Here is a 21,133-nt window from a genome sequence, read left to right as displayed (position 1 = left end):
AGGTCGCTTCGTTAAAAATCACTGGCGCAGCGCTTGTTTCGCGTCGGTGTGTCGGCCGCGTCAACCCCTCGTCTTGCCACGAAATCGTTCGAAACGACGACGCACGAAACGTCCAAGAGTCCCGGCGAAGCCGAACGATTTATCGGTATAAATCGGGAGAGCGAAAAATGTTGCGGTCAACGACGGCGACAACTGCGGATCGTTGAACGGCAGGGGAAACATTCAGGGCGAATCTTCTCGATCCGACGAGAGACAAGTCGACGGGTCGACGATCGCAGCCCCGGGAAATACGATCAGCGAATGATATGAGCATAGTTAGATCCGTGATATAACTCGACTAATTAATTAGTCTTGCAACGATTACGAACCGCCAGTCAAGTTGCTGCAAGGTATGTTCCTAACGTACTTTATATTACAAGAATATTTCTTGGCGTATACTGCGAACATTTAGGAAGCATTTGAAAATTCAGGCCGGACCTTTGCGAGCGCGTCCGCGAACACCGCTATACCGTCGTATCGATCGACGATCGCTTGCAAACTTCTGACTTGCAAAAATCAGAAGCGAGAAAAACAAAGTTTCGGTCTGTGGAATATTGCGCGAATAGATTCAGCGGGAACTGTGCACGCGTTGAAAATGCGAAGCGATCGTGGCGAACGATCCACGACAACGCTCGGAACGCCCTTGCAAAATCGTGATTTGCATAGGCACGTGGAGCAAGGTTGCCCTTCTCGCACGATACCTTCGTTGCGACGAGGGTGCATTAAATTAGGGAATGGTCGTATTCGCTATGATTATGAGAACGTTTAACGTTACAGAGATTACTCATTGGCAGTGTTTATCTTACTGTCTCGTACATCTAGATGCGTATATGATACATTATATATTTTATATTGCGTATACGTATGCAGAGCTGAGGAATATTTTGAATACTGATCGACCCTCTCCCGTCTTTCATCAGCCAGCATCGTGATTATCTCGAAAAAGCTCGATTAGCTAGCAACAACCGAAGGTATTGTCACGACTTTAGGAGATCGCACCTCCGGTTCGGTGTTCGCACTTAGACGTTGACAGCTCTGTACGTATATATATTTGCGATCGTTTGCCTCAAGTACGATGATAATCATCGTGATAGAATATCCGATGCAGGAATAGCACGTGCCTAACACGATCGTATCGAGTATTCATGCTGAATTGTAACCGTGACCTATAATCCCTCTATTATCCTGTACGGCTAAAAACTTGTTCGCGGTTCGTGGTTCTTTTGTACCCTTCGAGTAGTTCGATCCTCGAACTCGGAATGAAAGCCGAAGATACGGAAACGCAGGCGCAACTCCCGGAAACTGAACGCCATGGGACGAAGCCGAAAAGAAGATTTCACCGCGAAACGAAACCAAACAAACCGAGACGAAAAGAAATGGTTTCGTTGTACGAATTTCGCGATATCGACGATCGACGTATTCAGCCAAGAAAACGATGCTCCCTTCTTATAGTCTATTCTGCCTGCCGCCCTAGTACAAAAATGGAAAAAATGGAAAGACGATTCGCGTTATAAAATTTCGACGTGATCGTAAAATCTTCCTTTGCGATTTTTTTCTTAACAAACGGAAGGACTTTCTTTCCCCTTGGAAAGAGACGAGAAACAATGAGAACGGTAGCGTCGCATCTCTCGAAAGTGCGTGTGTAATCGTGAAAAATGAAAATTCGAATCTCGCGATTGTACTTAACGAACGAACTTACGCTTACACCCACGGTATATACACAAGGCCGTTTGCTTTATCTTCTTCGAGTCGACGGTAATCGCTCCTGGCTATTCTCTCCTTTCGTTTCTTATCATCTCGCGCGTACACGAAACGGCCCATACCCGATCGCTATCATTCGCGCAATCGTCGATATACGAACGACACACGGAACTGACTTTGCGATCGTTCGATCCATCCTGTGTACGCACGCACGCGCACATACATATATATGTATATATCAAATTTGCATTACATATAATTATGTATGTACGCGTCAGACGCAAGTGTACGCTATAAATAATCCTTAAGCCTTAGACCTTAACGGGATACAACGTACAGAGACTTGAATTAGGCGGGATATAAAAATCGTCGTTCGTTCAATGTTGATATGGTCGTGATACTTTCTTAACATTCACACTGTAGCTTGCGATTTCTGCCGTAACGACAACATAGCGTATCTTACGAATATTCGATGTGCGGTGATCGATATACCTATCGTTACACTGATATTGAATACTAAATATTGCGTTAGTCGTATATATTGTAGCGTGTACTGGATCGTAAGTATCCTTACTTAATCCGACATTAGCAATCATTGGAGCGGATCCTTCTGTCAGAAATAAATTATATTCTTACCGACCTAATGGACGCGACAGAATACCGTAACACGAGTAATCATCGCGGGATCGGGCGAGAATCGGGGATCATGCGAACGCGACGAGTTCAACGGCGAGTTCGCGCGGCCATTACCCATATCGCGGTATCTCCGATTTAGAGCCTCGTGGCATTGTCGATCAATCTAGAGACAACTGTCGACGACAATTTCACCTATTTTCGAGACGACCTCGTCGAAGGTCGGTCTCTCGCGCGGGTCGTTGGCCCAACATTGAGCTTGAAGCTCCTGCAAGGCAGGCGGCGCGGCCTTGTGAGGCTTCCACGCGAGAGTTTGAGCTTTCAGCGCCGCCAACACGGACTCGTCGTTCATCTTGATGAACGGCAGCTCACCCTGATGGAACATCTCCCAGACGAGACACGAGAACGAGTAAACGTCGCTCTTGGTCGAGTATTCGTCCTCGTAGACCGCCTCGTAGGGCAACCATCTCAGAGGGATCACTTGGTTCCGATGTTTCGTGTACTCCTGTTGATACGGTTCTTTGGTCATGCACGGCAACGAGATTTTGATCGTGAGATTGCTAGCGATTAGACAGTTTCGAGCGGCGATATCTTTGTGAACCAGACGGCTGTCCGCGAGATGCTTCAAGCCTTTCGCCGCTTGATTCGACAGGGAGAGAATCTGCGCGACCGATAGCTGCGGCGCTCGCGGAGGCTTCGACTCGTGGGTCGGGCTCGAGTTATTGTCCTTTCGCGAGGCGATCAGGAATTGCTTCAGGTCTCCCCAGTCGGTATACTCGAGAATCATGTAGTCCGGTTCCTCCTCGCGGCACAGACCGATCAGTTTCACGACGTTCTCGTGGTTCAGCTTGTGGAGAAGATCCAGGTGACGCTTAAACTCCTGCAGAGCCGTCTCGTCTTTCGTATTGATCAAACTCTTCACCATGACCAGCGTCTCTTTATCGCCGTCGACTTGATACTTGGTCGAGTAGACCTCGCCGAATTCACCGCGACCCAGCGGTTTCAGTTCCTTCAAATTGCTACGCGACGCGGCGATCTTGTCGTAATTCGACTTGGACTTCTTCGACTGGTTGCTGCTCTGACTCTGAGCGGTATCCGCGCCGTCGCTCTTATTGTGGGAATCGCGGTTCTCCTTTTTCCTACCGGTCGAGTTCATCTTGCTGTTGCTGGTCTCTTTTAGCTCGGTCTGTTCCTCTTGCACCTCTCCGTTCTCCAGTTTTTCTGCGCGATTGAAATCGGATTATTCACGTGCGGACACTTACAACGGCGCGAAGTCTGAAACGCTTTCGTTGAGCGATCGAAGGAGATAGATACCTTCTGCCTGTTCTTGGAGATACTGCTGCTTCCTACGACGTCGACGGTAACGACAGTAGAGCATGAGACCCACGACCAACACCATATAAGCCGCGGCCGCGCTTAGAGTGATCGTAACCGTCTTCGTCATCATCGATCCGTCGTCTCCAACTTCCAAATCCACGTCGAATCTGTACGTGTCGCCGGCTGCAAGCAAACCGTACACCGTCTTCGTATCACCGCGGAAATTCTCGTTGAAAACGTCAAAGAAAAAAGAGAAGAAAAAGAAAAAAAGAAAGCCAGATCACGAAGAAGATACTTACCCTTCACGTTCAACTGAACCTCTTCCCGCTTCAAACCACCGCTGTTGCCCGCCGTGCATCCGTACTTCCCTTCGTCGCTCATGTACACTTCCTTTATGTACAAGCTTCCGTTTCCGAGCACCTCGAAGCGGGAATTGTTCAGATTGTTCATTCGAGAGTCCCTGTCCCACTGGATGGTCGGCTTGGGATCGCCTTCGGCCGCGCAGTGCAGCATCACCGGATACCCCTCGATCGCCTCCGTCGGATTCTGCGGCTGGATGGTGAACTTTGGCGCGACTGTAACAAGCAACAAGCGCGTGATAGAAACGCTCGCGACGAACGGGATCGCGAGGGATCGCACTTACTGACTACGTCGATGCTGATCGTGTGATTGATCGATCCCTGCGCGTTGCTGGCTATACACGTGTAGCGACCCTTGTCCTCCTCGAGAACTCCATTGAAGTGAAGAGTTCCATTGATATCTTGCACGTGCCTTGGAAATTCCTCGTCTGCCCCCTCTTTGATCCACTTCACCGTCGGATTAGTGGCACCCTGAGACTTGCACGGCACTTTGGCCGTCGAGCCAAGCTCCAGCCGCTTGTCCACCGGTTGCGGGGAGAACTTGAGCTTCTCCTCGACCGTCAAACTTGCTCGCTCCGAAAATATCGACGGGAAGCCTTTCGTGAATATCTCGCACATGTAGCTGCCCTTGTCGGACAGGTCGGCGCTCTTCAGGTGCAGGGTCACGTTGCCGTGGTGATCCGTTACTCGATGTCTCGTCGGGCCGCCGCTCTCTTTCACAGGCTCGCCGTCTTTCAGCCAACGTACGTGGGTGACCGGCGGTTCCATGCCGAAGTAGGAGCACGTCAGCGTCACGGAATCTCCCTCCATTACGCTCAGGCTCTCCGGCGAGCTTATCAGCGTCGGTGGAGCTGAAAAGACGCGCGAAGAGGACGCACCGTGAACAAACCAGAACGAAATGCGAACAAACGTTGTAACACGATTAACCGTGCACTTACTGGAAATCACCACTTGAGCGAATATATCCGTCTCGCCGGCCATATTCTCGGCCACGCAGCTGTAATTGCCATCGTCCTCGCCTATTCGAGCCTTCGCAACGATAAGCGTGTTGTCCTGAACGCGCACAGGCCCCGAATCGCTTATGATGTGTCCCTTGGGATCTTTCCAGTAGACTTTCGGAGATGGCAGACCGGATGGTTCCAAGCAGCTGACCTGCAGCTCCTGATCCTCGCCCACCACGGCCACTTGGTTCGGCAGTAGAGGCTCGAACGAAGCCGCCGAAAGGTTCATCAAATCTACGACACGCGATCGATTCGCTCGTCGGAAACGCGTTCAAACTTACACGATTTGCATCGATTGGAAGAGCAACGCTTACAGGCTATCTGAAGGTCGACCGTGTAGGTGATGCTGCTGTCCCCTCGATCGCCGTGGCACGAATAAAATCCTTGGTCCCTGTGCTCGGCCGACCGTATCACCAGAGTACCGTTCTCCAACACCGTCCTCTCGTCGTCGGTTTCCAGCGGCCCGATATCCTTGAAGAACCACTGAACGGAATCGGCGTCCTCGAAGGCGCAGTGAAGCATCGCCGGCTCGCCGCGTTTCGCGATCAGGTCCCTGGGAACGACCTTTATCGTGGCGGTATCGTTACCCGAGACGACCAGGGGGAAGCTTTCCATTTTCGGTGACGCTCCAGCCTCGTTCTTCGCCAGGCAGCTGTACATTCCGCTGTCCTCGGGTACGGCTCGGTGAACGTGCAGCTTCTTCTTCTTGATCTCGATCCGATCGCTCCTTACCACCGGTTCGCGGTTCCTGAAAACCGCGTTCGTTCGCTGCTTTCAAAAACACGACGAGAGGAGTCTGCAGCGATGGATTTTCCATCGATAGAGGTGGTAGCGTGCGCGCGCGCGCCCGTCTACACTCTTGGAGCACGAGGCTCGACGCGACGCCGGTAAGAGGAGGGTTATAAACTCGCGAGGGCGAGGCGAAAGGTGAAAAGCACGGGCTAGCGAGGAGCGGAGAGGGTGAAGGAAAATGTCGCTTGATAATTCAAGGGTAGTTCCGTAAACGACGGGTGTCAGTTACGCGACGCGAGATTGAAGTTAGTCGAGGGAAGCTAGGGGGTTGCGATTTGCCCTCGGAGCCGCGGCTTTCCCGGAATTATCAAGCTCGGGGTTATTTCATGGCGCGCAAGAGCTAAATAGCAACGAGTTATGTAACGAACCTGTACCACTCGTACTTCATGTCTCCGGAACCGTCCACGTGACATCGAAGTTCGATCTCGCCTCCCACACGGATCGCGGAGGGTAACTTCGGCTGCTGTAGCTGCACGCTCGCCTCGCTGATCCCTGAAACAGAAATTGCCGCGGATCGATCAGTCCGCACGGCCTTGCGAATAATTTAACGAGCTACGCCGTCGCGTTTTCCTTCGGGTACGCATACAAATTTCATTCGATATCGGTAAATACTTTCAAGGGGGGGGGGGAATTCCGCTCGCTGCCTCGCGGCCACGTTCACTCGTATCGACGTTGCCCTCTTGGGGACACGAGGGACGGCACGCGAGACCAACTCGCGGCGAAAGAGCGGTGGACCGTAAGCGCCGCGCAGCCAGTCGGTGGATCGAGAAGAATCATTTTCAAGAGCGAGGCCGTTCGCGGAGGACAAAAAGCGACGAAAGGCGGAAAAAGCCAGGGAAGGAAAGAAAGTCCGACGTGGTCCTCCGCCCTTTCCTTGAAAAAACCTCGTAGCGAGAAAGGCGGCTCTCCCGCGGTGGTTCATGAATCCTTAAAACGCGAGTGAAGTTATTTGCCGACGTCTTTCAACGAAGTCTGGGTAAATTAAGAAAAAAGAAGAGAACGGCCCGAAGCGTTTGTTCCGCGCAAACCAGAGGACATCGCCGAAAGTCGATGGTGGAGGGAACTCTTTTCTTCTTCGTCGTCCTCTTCCTTCCTTTTTTTCTTCGAGAACCGCGAGTCCTTCTGACCGTCTGGACGGGTCCTGTCGCGGATGCAGCACGAATCGAACGCGAGGACGAGCAAAAAGGGAGGCAAGATCCGCCGACGGAGGGGAGAAAGAAGGAAGACGAAACGGAAAGAGGAGAGAAGAGGGACGGATGGCATCGACGGGAACGTTTTATTTGATTCGATTAAATCCGTGGGTTTGGTGTGGTGACTTCGTCGTAGGTAGGTTACACGCTCGCTCGCAGACGGTCGCTCTCGAATCCCTTTGCAGCAAAAAGGGACTAAGAACAAAATCGACCTGACATTCCCAGAGAGCGACTTCCATCCCTTTCTTTTTTCTTCCTCCTACGTCGTTCGTCGTCTTCTCCTTCGGCTTTCGGTTCACGGTCGGCAATTGCTTTCCCTTCCATTGTCCTACGCTGCTCTTTCCCCGTTCTGGAATTCCGCTCGGCTCTGTAATCGCGCTTTCCACCGTGCGTTCTTCGTCGATGGGTTCCACGCCAGACAGAACCGGCGATCGAACCGGCTCGTTTTCGTATTCCCGGCCACGTTCTCATTCCGCCTACTCGTTCCGTCCGACATAAGTTTTCTCGGTTATTTCGCACCATGTATGCGACGCACGCGTCATCCGTCATCATACGACCGGCTTCGAAACATTGCCGACGAACGGGTGGAGGAACTGGCGAGCAGCTAACGCAGAGGGGAACAGATTCGCAAGGTAGAAACCGCAGACAGGTAACCTGTTAACGAAGGGGGCCAACGACGAGTTGATCCCGCTGAGCACCGACGAAGAAATTCGAGACTGACTGATCTCGGGTAACTTACGGACAGTTTACCGGAGGCCGTCGGGACGATAAGGCTTCCTCCGTTAATTTAACTCGTTAGCCTTCATCCGCCATCGATCGTTGTCCGACTTGCGGCCGGAAACTCTAATTTCTAGCTTCCGGGTTCGATAGCGGAGCGCGACCGCCTAATCGTCTTATTCTTTTCCAACAACCGAGCGGCGATCGATCGAACCGATGCCGACGATCGCGCGATGGTCACGCGACGCGGCGACGAGCGTGTGTTCCACCGATTCGAAAGCAATCGGTTAATTGCTTCGAGCCTCCGTTACACGCCTTTCCGTCGACTCGATTCCATTACGATCGACTAGAGTGCAGCGCACGGATACGCCGCCCGCCATCGATCGACTTTGCATTACAAGATTATTCTCCGATCGGGAAATCTCGAACGACGAGAAAGAGCTCAAGGAGGAGCGCGCGAGTCATTAACGAATCGCTTCTTCGGTTCCTTAATTTTCCCGCGTTCGTTTGCATTCGCAACCGCGCCAACATCCTTCCGGGGATCGAATCGTGACTCGACGCATCGATTCGAGATGGAACGACCCGATAGGAGCATAGACGGATAGGAGACGATTCGCTCTGCGAGTCGCCGAAAAAAAGTGACGGGATATAGGAATTTACTTCGCATGGATGCCTGGTTAGCCGTGAAATGGAGACGACTACTCAGCGCGCGCTCCACGCATCCCCGAGGTGGCATTATTAACAGCCGACTGGGCCCGCTCAGTCTGTCCAATCCTTTTACTTTTACCCACGACGATGCCTCTGCTCGCCTTTTTTTATCGAGTCGAACCGAGCCGAATCGAGACGAGACGCGTCGTCGAGAGGCTAGCTTTTTCTACAGTTTCTCGGGGAAACGGCGACGGGGTACGCGTTCGAGACGTCCCCTTACCGAATTGATTACTTTGCGAATTAATACTTTCCGCCAATGCGCTCGCTCTTTCCCATTTCTCCGTGCTTTCGGGGAACGCGACGTACAGATTTTATTTTATCTTTACTTCGGCACGTACGAAAGTTAACAACACGCGTCGCGTTTCGAATTACCGACGCTTAGAAACGGTTGGACGACGAGGCAAGGAACAAGAGCAACAGAAACGAAGAAACACGCGGAGAAAGAAGAGAGAGGGAGACCAGATAGCGGACTGAGAGAAACCCGTCTCTCATCGGCGATAGAGTCCACGTTGGTCGACTCGTTTCCTCACCCTTTCCCCCTGGTGTACAGGGCTCTGGGTGCGCGAGCGGATTAAAGGGCCGCGTTAAAATGCCCGCGTGCTCTTCTCCGGCATTGAGTCCATTAAGGAGCATTAATCTCGAGGAGTTATCCTCGAGGAGGAAGATATTCGAAGGCTGCCGCCCGTCGTCGGTGCACAATACGGCAATAAAGAGTGACAAAGCTCGGAAGGAAGAAGGAACGATCACGAAGGGATGACCGTGACGACAGAGGAAACATGGGAGTGAGGAAAGCCGACGGAACGTGGTCGGTGAAAGAGGAGAACGCACACAGAGGGGGACAGGGGCATAAGGAGAGCTCGTTTGTAATCGCGAAACTCACTTTACGTCTGAGGTCTCCATGAGATTTTTCTCGACCACTCGACTTGTTCCTCTCTCGTCTCTTCGTCTTTACCGCGATGTTTCTCTCTCGGTAATACGGGGTTTCTCCCGTATCCTCTTCGAGCTCCGCTCCTCCCGGCTCACTCCGCTACTCGGAAAGCCGTGTTTAAATGCACAAACGAAGCGAGAGATCAAAGGCACCGCCGGGCGAACGAGCGCGCGCGCGCGCGTTCGCTAAGTGAGAGCAAGAGAAGAAAAGACGAAGAAAAGGAGAGCTGGAGTGAGCGAACCAGCTAGAAAGGCGAAGGGCAGCGGTCGAGAGAGAGAGAGAGAGAAAGGGAGAGGATGACGTTGGAGCCAGAAGGTAGGGAGCAACGTTTATTATTATCATCGTGTACACCGGCAGCGACCAACAGCCCCACCTTCGTCGGCGTTCCCTGTCGCTTCCTCAGCATCCACAGCAGTCGACATGAACTTTCGTGTAAACATCGAGGAAGACGCGCGTGCGTAGCGAGACGATTCCTGCAGCCAAAGCCACAGCCTGTTCGCGGAGAAGCCGACCTTCTGCACCGAGAGGCAACCTTGGCTCGAAGGCTGACCCTGACATCTTCGTCCCTTTTCTCCGACCGCACGCCACTTCCTTTCTCGCAGAATTCCTCTTTTCTCGGCGGCTCGCGGTTCGCGACACAGGGACTCGCGTGCATTTCGACGAACCACGCGATACACTTCCACGAATCGGTCGCACTTTGCTGCATTCGACTTCCAGGAACGCTTTCGAACGCCGTGCACGCGCGCTCGCGATGAAAATAATTAAAAATTTCGATGCAACGAAACGCCGAGCGGGGCTCTAACGAGCCGTCTGCCACGCTCGGATGTAACGTGATATTTCTTTTTCCAAAGGGGAGATCGGCCACGGATCGAGAACACGTCGACAGATGCGTGTAATCTTCCGGGGGATGTCGACACGGACCACCCAGATGGAATACAGTAGTTCCAGTCAATCTGTGGCCAGACGTCGCCAAATTACTGGAAACGCGTTGCGCACGCTGTACATCGAAAGCTTCTCCGGTAGGCGAGTCCGCGTGCCCCGGCTTGCCGAAACGTTGAAACGCCTGTATTTGCGATTTATCGATCGATCCGAGTCGTCAAAGGAATCACGATTGACGTAACTTTAGAACCAGATGAATGGTCGTCTCTGTACTTAATACTCGCGCATAGAATTCTATCGCTACGAGGATTCTGTTACTACGCGTACTTACGTGCCGCGTTAAACAGCGGTCGATTGGAGTACAAAGATAGAGTGCAACTCTAGAAATAGCTGTGGAATACGATACTGTGCATGTGGAAAGCCGGCATGTATGTACACAGCCGATAGTCTATAGACGAAGTTTATCGCGGAAATTATCAGAGGCTCGCTTCGTGTCACGGATCACGGTGGTCGATTAACGATCCGATCAGCAGAGGCAATTTTCGCGCTTTGACTGCGACTTATTCCGAACGGGAAAGCCCGGCGGTATTCCTCCTTAATGGAGCGTTCGACGAGAATCGGACGAAAGCCGTTTGCACGCTCGATTTCCGTCTTGTAAAGCGCGAGCAGCCAGCGCGGAAAGAGAGGCAGCGTCAAAGCAACGAGGAAAGTCGGGGGGAAAGTCGAGAGAGCAACGGACAAAAGTGATTGCTTGCCGACAGACGCGACACTCTGATGTACGAGTCGAAAGGTATCGCGCGACGTCAAGAGCCGTGTCTTCTTCGTCCTCGTGCGCTACCTACTTACTTACCAACGCGACATAAAATTCTCCGCAGGTATAAAGATTTCTGGCGCGTGCGACCGATCATCCCCGTCAAAAAGGTTCAAAAAGGAGTGAGAGAGAAAGGAGGGGGGGAAGGGCAACGTTTCGCGAATACACTGTTTTCAGTCGGAAAAGCGAACGTATCGACGCCGTTGGGACAATGCTTTGCGAGTTGGAGGGTCGAACGGGAGCGAGGCCCGAGGCGGTTGAAAAACAGCTGCGGAAACAAACGGCAGAAGTGGCTTTTCTTCCACGAGAAAGAGGGAAAAATTCGTAAAGCGACCGCGTCGCAACCGATATCGAACCGGCCGCGAGCGTAGACGATCGAAATACACAATGGTCTCGTCGGAGTCGAGCTAAAGGCTCCCAACAGGCGCGGCTCTTCTTTAAAACCGCACCGTTATTAAACTTTTAATACGCGTGATTATAAATTGCCTTGCATAAATATCCCATCGATAGCGAACGAATCCAGATTATTCTACTCCTCTCGTGGCCCTCCTCTCTCAATACCGAACAAGTAGTGGGAAAGAAAAAAGTACAAAAGAGAATCGAAATACGTCGGAATCATAAATACACTACGAGGGCTATTTACGACTCTGGAATATCATCGCAAAGACATAAATTTCAGCGAATCTGTGCAGAGCGATTCGGCGATACAAATTCTCGCAGACGCTACTCGTGACTCCGCCGGTTTTTTATCTCGCGGTAGCGGAGAAGACGAATCGTCGAGCTCGAGGTGAAGCGTCAGCGTCGAAAAGTGGCGTTCAAAGGGAATTTCTTCTCGTTGTTTCGTTTACATACGTGGCGGTCCGTGAAAACGAGCCCTTTAACGAGAGAACCGCGCACGGTGCGTTGCGCGCGGAATTTAACGAGACTCTGTAAACGGATAAAGAAGAGGGAAACGCGGAGGGAGTGTCCGACGGACACTCGAGAGTGACAATGCGAGAGAAAAGGAAGAAATAAAAGTTGAAATTCCGATCGAGGTTATCGAATGGCCTGTCGGCGTGACGGGTTATCGCTATGATCGGGTGCACCGCAGACCGTGCGGTGCCGACCTTGCCAGCGATCGCTCGGAATCTATGAAAGGGGACGGGGCCCGCTATCCTTTTGCCGTTCGAACCTCGATTCACAAGCCTTCTCGACGTTCTTTCTTTACCTCTGTCGTGCCGTGTGGTGCGCCGCGTCAGCGTTACGGAGCGAACCGGTCGAAAAGTCTTGAAAGTCGGCCGTTCGCGCTCGTGACGAGCGGTCGAATTAAAATTTTCCAGGGGTCTGAGCAAACGAAGGGGGGACCGCGGGAAAAGGGCGACGAAACAACGGAACGCGACAAAGGGAATGCACAGGGCTGAAAACTCGGGACCGCGCGCCAAGGATAAAAACGAAATAATTTTCCTCGTTGAATTGAAACGATTCCCGCGAAAGGGGCATCACCCGGGGAGCTAAAAGCGTCCCGTTTCAAATCTAATATCCCTTGAAAAGACAAAGCACTCCCCTTGGAGATCGTTTACGTACATTGTAAACCGAAAAGGACATGAAAGAATGCCGCCAAAGGGGTGACGGACGGGGCTGCCGGCACAGAGAATCCGAGAAAGAGAGCGAGAGAGCGAAAGACTGGGTGCGAGACGAGGTGGAGGTGTGGGCGAACGGGTGAAGGCAGAGGGGGTGAGGCGTTGAGGGAGAAGAAAAGCACGCCCGGGTCCCGTTTTCCGCGCGACGCGCCTCTCCCCGGCCGATTCCGCCTTTCCACGAGGCCGCTGTTTATCCTAGACGTGCAAACAAGCCGCGGTTTTCTCTGGAAACCTTCGGTCGAAAGGAAGAGGGAGTGACGCGAAGCACACTCGAGCCTCGGACCGGTCGTGTCGTCGTGGCCACGCGGACGCGGACGCGGACCAACACCCGACGTAAAACGATGGGAAGAGTGGCCCGCCCGGCACTCTCGTTGAATTATTAGTGGATTACGTCGTGTCGAGAAACCAGCCGGGCCGCGTTCTTCTCACTCGAGGGACGTTAGCCTCGCGAACACCGAGAAAAAACGAGCGGAGGGGGAAGGACCGGCATCGAAGGGAAAGAGTGGCGAATGCCGGCACAGACAGAGAGACGAAAGAGATGAAAGGGTAGGCGAGCTAATTCGCCGACAGGAGTGTCGGTCAGAGACACCGCCGGTCTACATGTACTCGTTGCTTCCAGACACGTTGCTTGGAGCCTCGATGGACCAATCTCGCGAGACTAGCGACGGCTCTCACTCGCCCACGAGTCTTTGCGCTTCTCGCAACCGTTCGCAACATCGCGCCGCTTCGACCGCCGTCGTGTATCCAGAGTTTCGTGGTCGTTCCTGCGGTTGTCGAATTTCGGATAGCCGCGAGCTCTCCGGAGAGTCGAGTTCCACGAAAGGGACGCAGAAACGGAAGCTATCGTCGGACGAAGCACTTCGACGTTGATCCGAAATACATCCGATCTCCGGTTTCTCCCGTTCTTCGTACAAATTCTCTCCTCTGTCCGAGTTCGCTCCGATACACGCGTTTAAAGACCGCGTACCCTTTAAGGTATCGGAATTTATGAATGGCAACGGTGACCCAATGAGACGAGGGAAAAAAAAGTTGAACGACTGAGAAGGCTCACAAAAAAAGCGTGTTATCCTCGGGTAACACGAGCGAGACGATACAAAAAGCAGAGCGGATCGGTTCGAGCCGTTTCGGCCAGATCAGATAGGAAGACTGGAGAGAAAAAAACGTACACGCCCGCGAGGGCTAACGCAACCCGAGAGTCATCGTCGTAGATACCGAGCGATCCGTTAAGTAACCAGCGAAACAGCGTGAAAGCCGATACGTTTTACTAACACAATTACAATTGTCCGGAGAGCTCCGAAAGAGACGCGCGTGCAAAAGTACGCCATAGATCGACCTACAAGACGAACGGCTGGCTACTCGAAACCGACGCGTTTCTTCAAAGGGCGCACAACGAGTTGCGAGCCAATCGCCGAGAGATCGTCGCGAGCGATTGCTTTCTAAATAAACAAATCCGCTGCGCCACGACTCGACCCGATCTCTTTTTCTTTTTAAACCGTATCGCTGGCGGCGTTCCTCTTTCGAGGAACCCGACACCGTACGGGCATGGCCGAGCCAGATAAGCCCCGGAAACGCGTTGTTTACGCGCTATCGAACTTATATACGAGACCGGGCGAACTATGCGCACGGAGCAAACGCGAGAACCACGAACGATCGCAGTCGCCGTATCGTCCCGCCGATTTGTGCGTCGTTCCGCGTCAGAGTATAACCGTAAAACGTGAAATATAGGAATGGAGGTGCAGCACACGAATGCGCACAGACGACCGGAAGAGGCGAAGGTGACGATCTACGGTGGAAAGACCTAACGTTTTCGCAGCGAACGACTGTAAAGGAACGCGACAGAAAATATTTCATTCGCGCGTGGATCGCAGGCAGATTTTTAGCGAGCGAATAAGCATCTGATTTTTCGTTCAACCGCTCGGTCGACGTAGAATCAGCCGTACACGCGTCGTAGCAGCGTATTAGGGGGATAGAAAGGGAAGAAAGAGAAAGAGAAAGAGAAAGAGAGGGTAGCCGACGTACCCTCGCCAGCACGCCGTTCGAAAGACGAAGAAAACGAATGGCGAAGGTGCGACGAGGAGATTGAGAGAAAGAAGGAGAGAAGGTGCATCGGCTGGAAAGAAGAGAGGCGGACAGATACCGTGGCAGAAAGGGAGCGAGAGAAAGAGAGGGATGCAGGGTGGCTCTGTTCGGGGGTCGGTCGTTGCCATGGGGATGGTAGTAAAGCAGGGAAAGAGAAGGGAAGGTCGGTCGATGCAAACGCACCATAAAGTTTTATGGCTCTCCAGAACTGTACCTATCCGCCCTCGTCTGCCGCAGCTCTGGGTCGCCGGCTCGCTTCTTCGTTTCGGGAAACTCCGCTGCTACGCGCCTTTGACCGAACAGAATTTTTTCCACCCGCCGAAAAATCAACCGTATCGTCGAGAAACAAAGAATATCGACGCTGGCTATTCCCGGAACGCGCGCTCCGTTCCCAGGAAGAATCAATTTTAACGCGAATCCGCGCTCGATACGGAGGAATATCGTATGACTTTCTTTGAAAAAAGCTGGACGACTTTTTTTTCAGCAGCTCCCCGGCGATCGTGATCGCTCTATCGGGCAAACGGGACAAAAGGAGGAACGGACTATAGAGACGCGTCGAACCGATACGTTTTCCGCGTTCGCGGAGAAAACGAAGATCATGGAAATGGCACACGGTCGGTCGCCGATGGATCTACTCGGTCTCGTCGTGCGATTGTTCGAGCGAAAAACGCGACAAATCTCGCGCCACCGTGAAAAGAACGTTTAACGTTGATTATCCGCGATTCATCCTGCAACGCGAACCGTTTTAATTGAGCGGAGAGATTCGCGAGAGTCCGAGTCGCGCGCCGTTAACGAGCGAAATCGATTCTCGCTCGATAATTTCGTGTCGGCGGGCCAGCTCGATTCGATACTCGGGACATACAGGGGATGGTTCCGTTAACGGAAAAAAGCACCGAGAGAGAGACGGAGAAATCGGGGCTTGCCAGGGATTTTTAGCAGCGAACTTACTAACGAACGGGTCTCTCCACCTCGTTACTTTTCGCGTCGCAATTATTTCGCCGTGCTTCGAATTTCAAAACTGTTTATACATTATACATCGATCGCTCCCTCCCCCCCCCTCTCTCTTTCTCTCCTTCCCTCTTCTTTTCTCCATGTACGCGCGGTGATCAAATATTTTTGGGAAAGCTATTTCGGGTTAGAAATGCTTCGAACAACGATCGGACGTTCTTCGTGCTTCTCTGTCGGCGATAACGATACCGGCGGAGACACCGAAACGCTGTTGCATCTTTTATGACACGTTGTAAAACGGTGACATAAATCCTCTTTCGGAATGGTAAGACTCGAGATAGGATATCGGTCGTGGTCGATGACGAACACACGGGGATTATCGGGGTAATAAAAATGGACGGCTCTGCAGCAGTCGGTTCGTTTACTTTCCAGAAGAACAGAATCCACTACAAATCGTCGTCTAGGAGATATTGTACGCTAGGACGATAGATAGTGCCGTGAGAATCGTACTCGGGCCGCTCTGAACACCTTCGAGGAAATGAAATGTAAATATTGGATGGAGACGCTGCTAGGTATTCGCATCGGCGAACCTTGTAAAATTCTCGTTCCTTCGTTCTCCTTGGAAGCGCGCCGTGACAATTTATCCTCGCCGTTTCGCCACTTAAAACGTCACGCACGGTTTTACAAATTCGCTGCGACTCCTATCGTTCGAAGTTTGACGTTTCAGACTTGAAAGAAACAGCAATGAATACGGTAAAACGATTGTCACGGAAATAAAGCGTTTACATACGTGTCTCCAGAAAAATACACATCGACCGGCGCCTCGTGTCTTCCACGAATTATCCAATTTCAGGAAAACTAGAAGGCTGCGAGGAAGGAAAGAAGTCGAACGGCGAGAGCACGAGAGAGAGAGAGAGAGAGAGAGAGAGAGAGAGAGAGCGGGTGAGAGAGCCGAGGGGGACGCAGAGTGTATTGCGAACGTGCCCCGAGTGCCAATCCTCAAAACCACCCCAGAAGGAATACAAAAACCGTGCGAGAGAGGCGAGACTAGGTTCCAGAGGGGAACGTATCCGGCAGGGAGACAGGGACAGAGCCAGAGAGAGGAACACGGTAATTATTTTCGAACCGTCAAACCTGCGTGTGAAGAGGGTGATGCCAGCCGTCATGCGAGAATCAAGGGTTACCTAGCCGAATAATACTTAAGCTTTATTAGCGGCGTAGTCGAGCTCGAAAAACTCCTTCGAATTATACGTCTCCTCTCCCTTTTCTCCGAACGAGTACGCTGAATTCCCGTGAAAATCCCGACGCTTCTCGTAACACCGCGGAAATATCCTCGTTACCAACGCGGCGCCGTTAAGGTCGTTAAAAAGTTAGCAACCGGCCGAGTCGCGCCTTCCTACGGAAGTTTCGCAACGTGTATCGCGGAAAACTGTGGCCGCCCGATAGCCCTTCGGTATAATTTAATAACGTTCGATCGCGCCAACTCTCTCTCTCTCTCTCTCTCTCTGACTTGCCTCGCATTCCCGACGTCTTATCGAGCCGGGAGACATCGCCTACATAAAGTCGGAAAGAAAGAACAAGGGGCGAGAGGGGCACCACGAAGTCGTCCGATATCTACGGTCTAAAGCGGGCTTTAATTAAAAATCTATTTGCAAGCAACTCGGTATATTTCTACGGCGCGATTGGTAATTGTAAAGCAAACACAGCGGCGAGCTGAATAGCGCTTTCATCGCTTGCAGAGAGAATCTTAGACGCTGCGATGGAACATCGAGTCATACTGTTTGCCGAGTAAATGTTGCCGGTATATTTGAGCACGTATAAATCAATAAAACAAACTGTAGGCAGGTGTACGCTTCATCGGCCGTTTCAACTCGGCCAGTGCAGCTTCGTGCGCCTCTTTAGCCGTGCGTACTGAAAAGCCAACTAACTTCCATAGAACGGAACGAAAGCGTGTGTCTGGTGGTTTCGTTTGTTTTTTCTTTGTTCGCGGCGCAACGTTCCATAAAAAGTCTATAGTATCCGGCAGCACAAAGGCGCCGTTTGTTTTCCTCTTTTTCAAACTTTTACCGGGTTAATCATATAATTAAATCGAGACGCGCGGTCTCAAAGAAGCAACAAACGAGCCCGAGCTTTTGACAAATTGAAAAAGAAAAAACGTAATAATAGAGACACAAAGAGAGAGAGAGAGAGAGAGAGAGAGAGAGAGAGAGAATTTTCTCTAACGATTTGTCGCACGGCGTAAGATAGAAACGTTGGTTGCGTACGCGCCATGAAACGTGGTCGCGAAAAAGAGTAGCGAAAAAGAGCGGATATTACTTTTCGAGCAGTCTGCCTGGCCTTTTGACCGATTCCAAAGTGGTCGGACAAGCTTTACCAGCTATAGGCTGTTCTCGAATGAAATCTCACCGCGACGCGCATATATTGCAATTACGACAAGAATCTCTCGCAGGGCTTGAAAGAAACAAGCGATAGAGAGGCGGCGGATGCCGGTGACAGAAAGATGCAGACGGCGGGAGCATCGATTCCAGCCGCTCATCGCTTCGGCTCGTTTCTTCGAACGAGAGTCGCGTTGCCAGATAAAATTGCTGGAAATAGTGTCGCGTATCTGCGACCAGATACACACCGATACACCCACCACGTCGAGAGACATCGGAACGCCAAGATAAATTAGTTTCCCTCTCTTTTTCCTCCACGGCCACGCTCGCCTCTCTACGCTTCCACAACGCGGTACAAAAAAAAAGGATAAAAAAGGAAAGAAAAAGGAAAGAGCAGAGTAGCGCGAGGAAATTATTACGTTTTTAATTTACCAGGGACGATTGGTTTTCACGACTCTCGGCGCAAATGAACGACGAAGGAGCGTGGAAAGTGAAGGGACGAAAGTTCTCGTGATTGCAGACGGCAAGATCGATCACAAAGTTAGAGTAAACATCGGAGAGAATTGCGACGTAACGAACGACCAAGATATCCCCCGTTTTCTTCGGAATTCAAACCAAAGAGCAAACTCTCCTTCCCGGCTAACATTCCGCAATTGCATTTCGTTTCGCGCTACCCGAGATGAAACGCATCGCAGCCGAGCGATCGTAAAATCGATCTAAAGATCAGGATTTCGCAGCCGGTATTGCTTTCTCGCTATTCGAGAGACAGAAAGATGGATGAAGTTCGCGGCTGTGCAAATGCGACGTTGTATCCGCGCCACGGATAACGTCGATTTGCGAAAGGTGAAAACCGGGAAGAGAGAGGAGAGGCGGAGGCGAAAAGCGAACGTGAAAGAGACAGGAGGATAAAGGACCGGGTGGTGGTAGCATCTCGATAACATCGGCGAGCGGAAATTTCGATTTTACATGGGATGCTAGATCGAACATCGATGGCGCCTCTCAAGAGTGATTTCTGATTCGCGTTGCGTATCGTAGCGTAGCGATCGTGGTTCGACCCGACACCCTTTTTCGAAGCGGATCTCGGTAGGAACGCGATGCCGGATCGTGGAACAAAAGCGACCATTGTCGCGACTGAAAATCAGAAACGGCGAGATCACTTCCGTCCCCAGTCTGTGCTCGAGTTCGAGGGTCGAGCGCCTGCTAGCTCGTTCGCTTTCTCGCGTGAAATTGAGCCAAACAATGTGCGCGTGGCGGCGGTCGATGCTTAGCGTACCAAGCTCCCGCGTTAGACCCACGTAACAGAATTCGAGTGCATTGTAAATTCGTGCTCACTGCTCTTTCCTTTCTTCGCGTTGTTTAACAACGCCGGCATATCCTTTTTTTCCCCCTTTCATCGATTTAGGAAAATAATGAAACGCGCCGTCTGGAAGGCCTTTACGAGTACGCGGTAACTACGAATCGAAAAAAGAATCGGACGCAGAGGGCAAGATTGCAGGATAGGAAAGGGCCGGCGGAAAGAAAAGAAAAAGGTGGAAGAGGGCGCGGAGAACAAGGGCGGATAACAGGTTAGAGAGGTAACGACGAAATAAAAAAAAAATATTGCTCAGTCGTGCGATTTCTCTGACGACCACGTCCCCAGAAGTTCTCTCGCGACAGGGAAAACGGCTTGAACACCAGACTGACGTGTCGGTGAGAAACAAGTTTCGTTTTATGGGTCGGCGAGTTTCGTTAGCCGGAAATGAAAATTTGGAGCATCGTAAAGGCGCCCTCTTCACGATGCTCTTATTTCCTAACAAATGAATATTTCTTCTTACCAAAAAAAAAAAAAAAAAAAAAAAAAAAAAACTATTGCATCGCGAAACGATGATGGAATAAGTCTAGGAATTGGCAGAAGGATACGCGAAGAACAAATATATCCCTTTTAATCTGGGAAAAAAGTAGGCGTTTTTCATGCGTCACGCTTAAAGGAAGGTCCTTTTAAACGCGGCAGCGGATAAGGAACGACTGCATTTCCGACCGATCTGAACGTAAATGGATCGTTCGTTCCCTTTCGCGCAGTCGAGTAGGCACCGTTGGGAGAAAGAGGGAGAAAGAGGGAGAAAGGAGAAGCATCTCGTAATGATAGCGGTGTCTGCATGCGCGCCTCCCTAATTCCCAAGGATCGAGATGCATCCATCGATACATATCTGCATCCATTGACGCATTCGGCGCACCGTTGCACCGCCACGAAATTAATAGCCTTGGAAGTGGCGTGTTTCGATTTCTCGACAACTTCACCGAACGAAACAAACGTCAAAACGATCGTTCGAGAGCCGTAATTGTTGAACCGCGTCGTATTTAACGAAATCGCCAGGTCTCGGAGAAGAATAAAAAAAAGAGAAAGAAGAGGAAACAATTTTTTTCCACGATAAAAGGGCAGATGGAGAGAAGGGGTAAACCGGCGAAGCGGCGTCCAAGGGGACTCGAGGCAGCGTCGTTTGGCCGACGTCAGCGTAATATGAAAAATATATTCGTCGTGTCCCATGAAATAACCAATTCCGGAGGCTCCGGTATTTTCCCCGTTTTTATCGTGCGGCTATCCATTTTTCCCTTGAAAAATTCGGTTTGGCGGTATTCGCGATTTCCCGCACCGTTTACATTGAACGCGAGAGCTTCGAGCAAGGAAATAAAACGGTCGCACGTCGATTTTGCAGGTGGTTTTCCCGAGTGGCGGCCGTTAATTCTTCGCTCTCTCTCTCTCTCTCTCTCGTTCATCGCGCGACATTCTCGTATATTCGTACTCCATTCGCGTGGATGTACAGCGTATGGAATTCGAGCGTCGAACGTTCCTCGACGCGTCACGAAACGAGCGTCGTTCCATTTTTTTTTTTTTTTTTTTTTTCAGACGACTCGCTCCGGTAGATTTACCGGATGAACAGGTGTCTGTTTCTGTTTCGCGACACGAGTCACCATCGTCGATGCTTAAACGTGCTCGAACAACTTATGCGCGCCAGCTTTTTTCCTTCGCGAACCGTACAACTAATTAGGGGAAAGCGCG

At 51.4% G+C, this 21,133-nt stretch overlaps 1 protein-coding gene across 2 annotated transcripts in view; it reads right to left on the bottom strand.

The window, feature by feature from the left end:
- Positions 1-2,116: 2,116 nt before the first annotated feature.
- The window catches only part of LOC132910648 (inactive tyrosine-protein kinase 7-like), a 34,370-nt gene continuing 15,353 nt past the window's right edge, over positions 2,117-21,133 (bottom strand). For both annotated transcript variants that reach the window (XM_060966463.1, XM_060966464.1), the window contains exons 3-9: positions 6,211-6,334; positions 5,365-5,798; positions 4,988-5,284; positions 4,334-4,900; positions 3,990-4,265; positions 3,688-3,873; positions 2,117-3,594 (exon numbers count right to left, since the gene is read on the bottom strand). In XM_060966463.1, coding sequence (XP_060822446.1) covers positions 2,540-3,594; positions 3,688-3,873; positions 3,990-4,265; positions 4,334-4,900; positions 4,988-5,284; positions 5,365-5,798; positions 6,211-6,334 — 2,939 coding nt within the window. In that variant the 3' untranslated portion in view covers positions 2,117-2,539. The remainder of the gene's footprint in view (positions 3,595-3,687; positions 3,874-3,989; positions 4,266-4,333; positions 4,901-4,987; positions 5,285-5,364; positions 5,799-6,210; positions 6,335-21,133) is intronic.

This window comes from Bombus pascuorum, chromosome 9 (genome assembly GCF_905332965.1).
Source record: "Bombus pascuorum chromosome 9, iyBomPasc1.1, whole genome shotgun sequence".
NCBI lineage: Eukaryota > Metazoa > Arthropoda > Insecta > Hymenoptera > Apidae > Bombus > Bombus pascuorum.
This window is presented reverse-complemented; position numbering and strand designations above follow the sequence as displayed.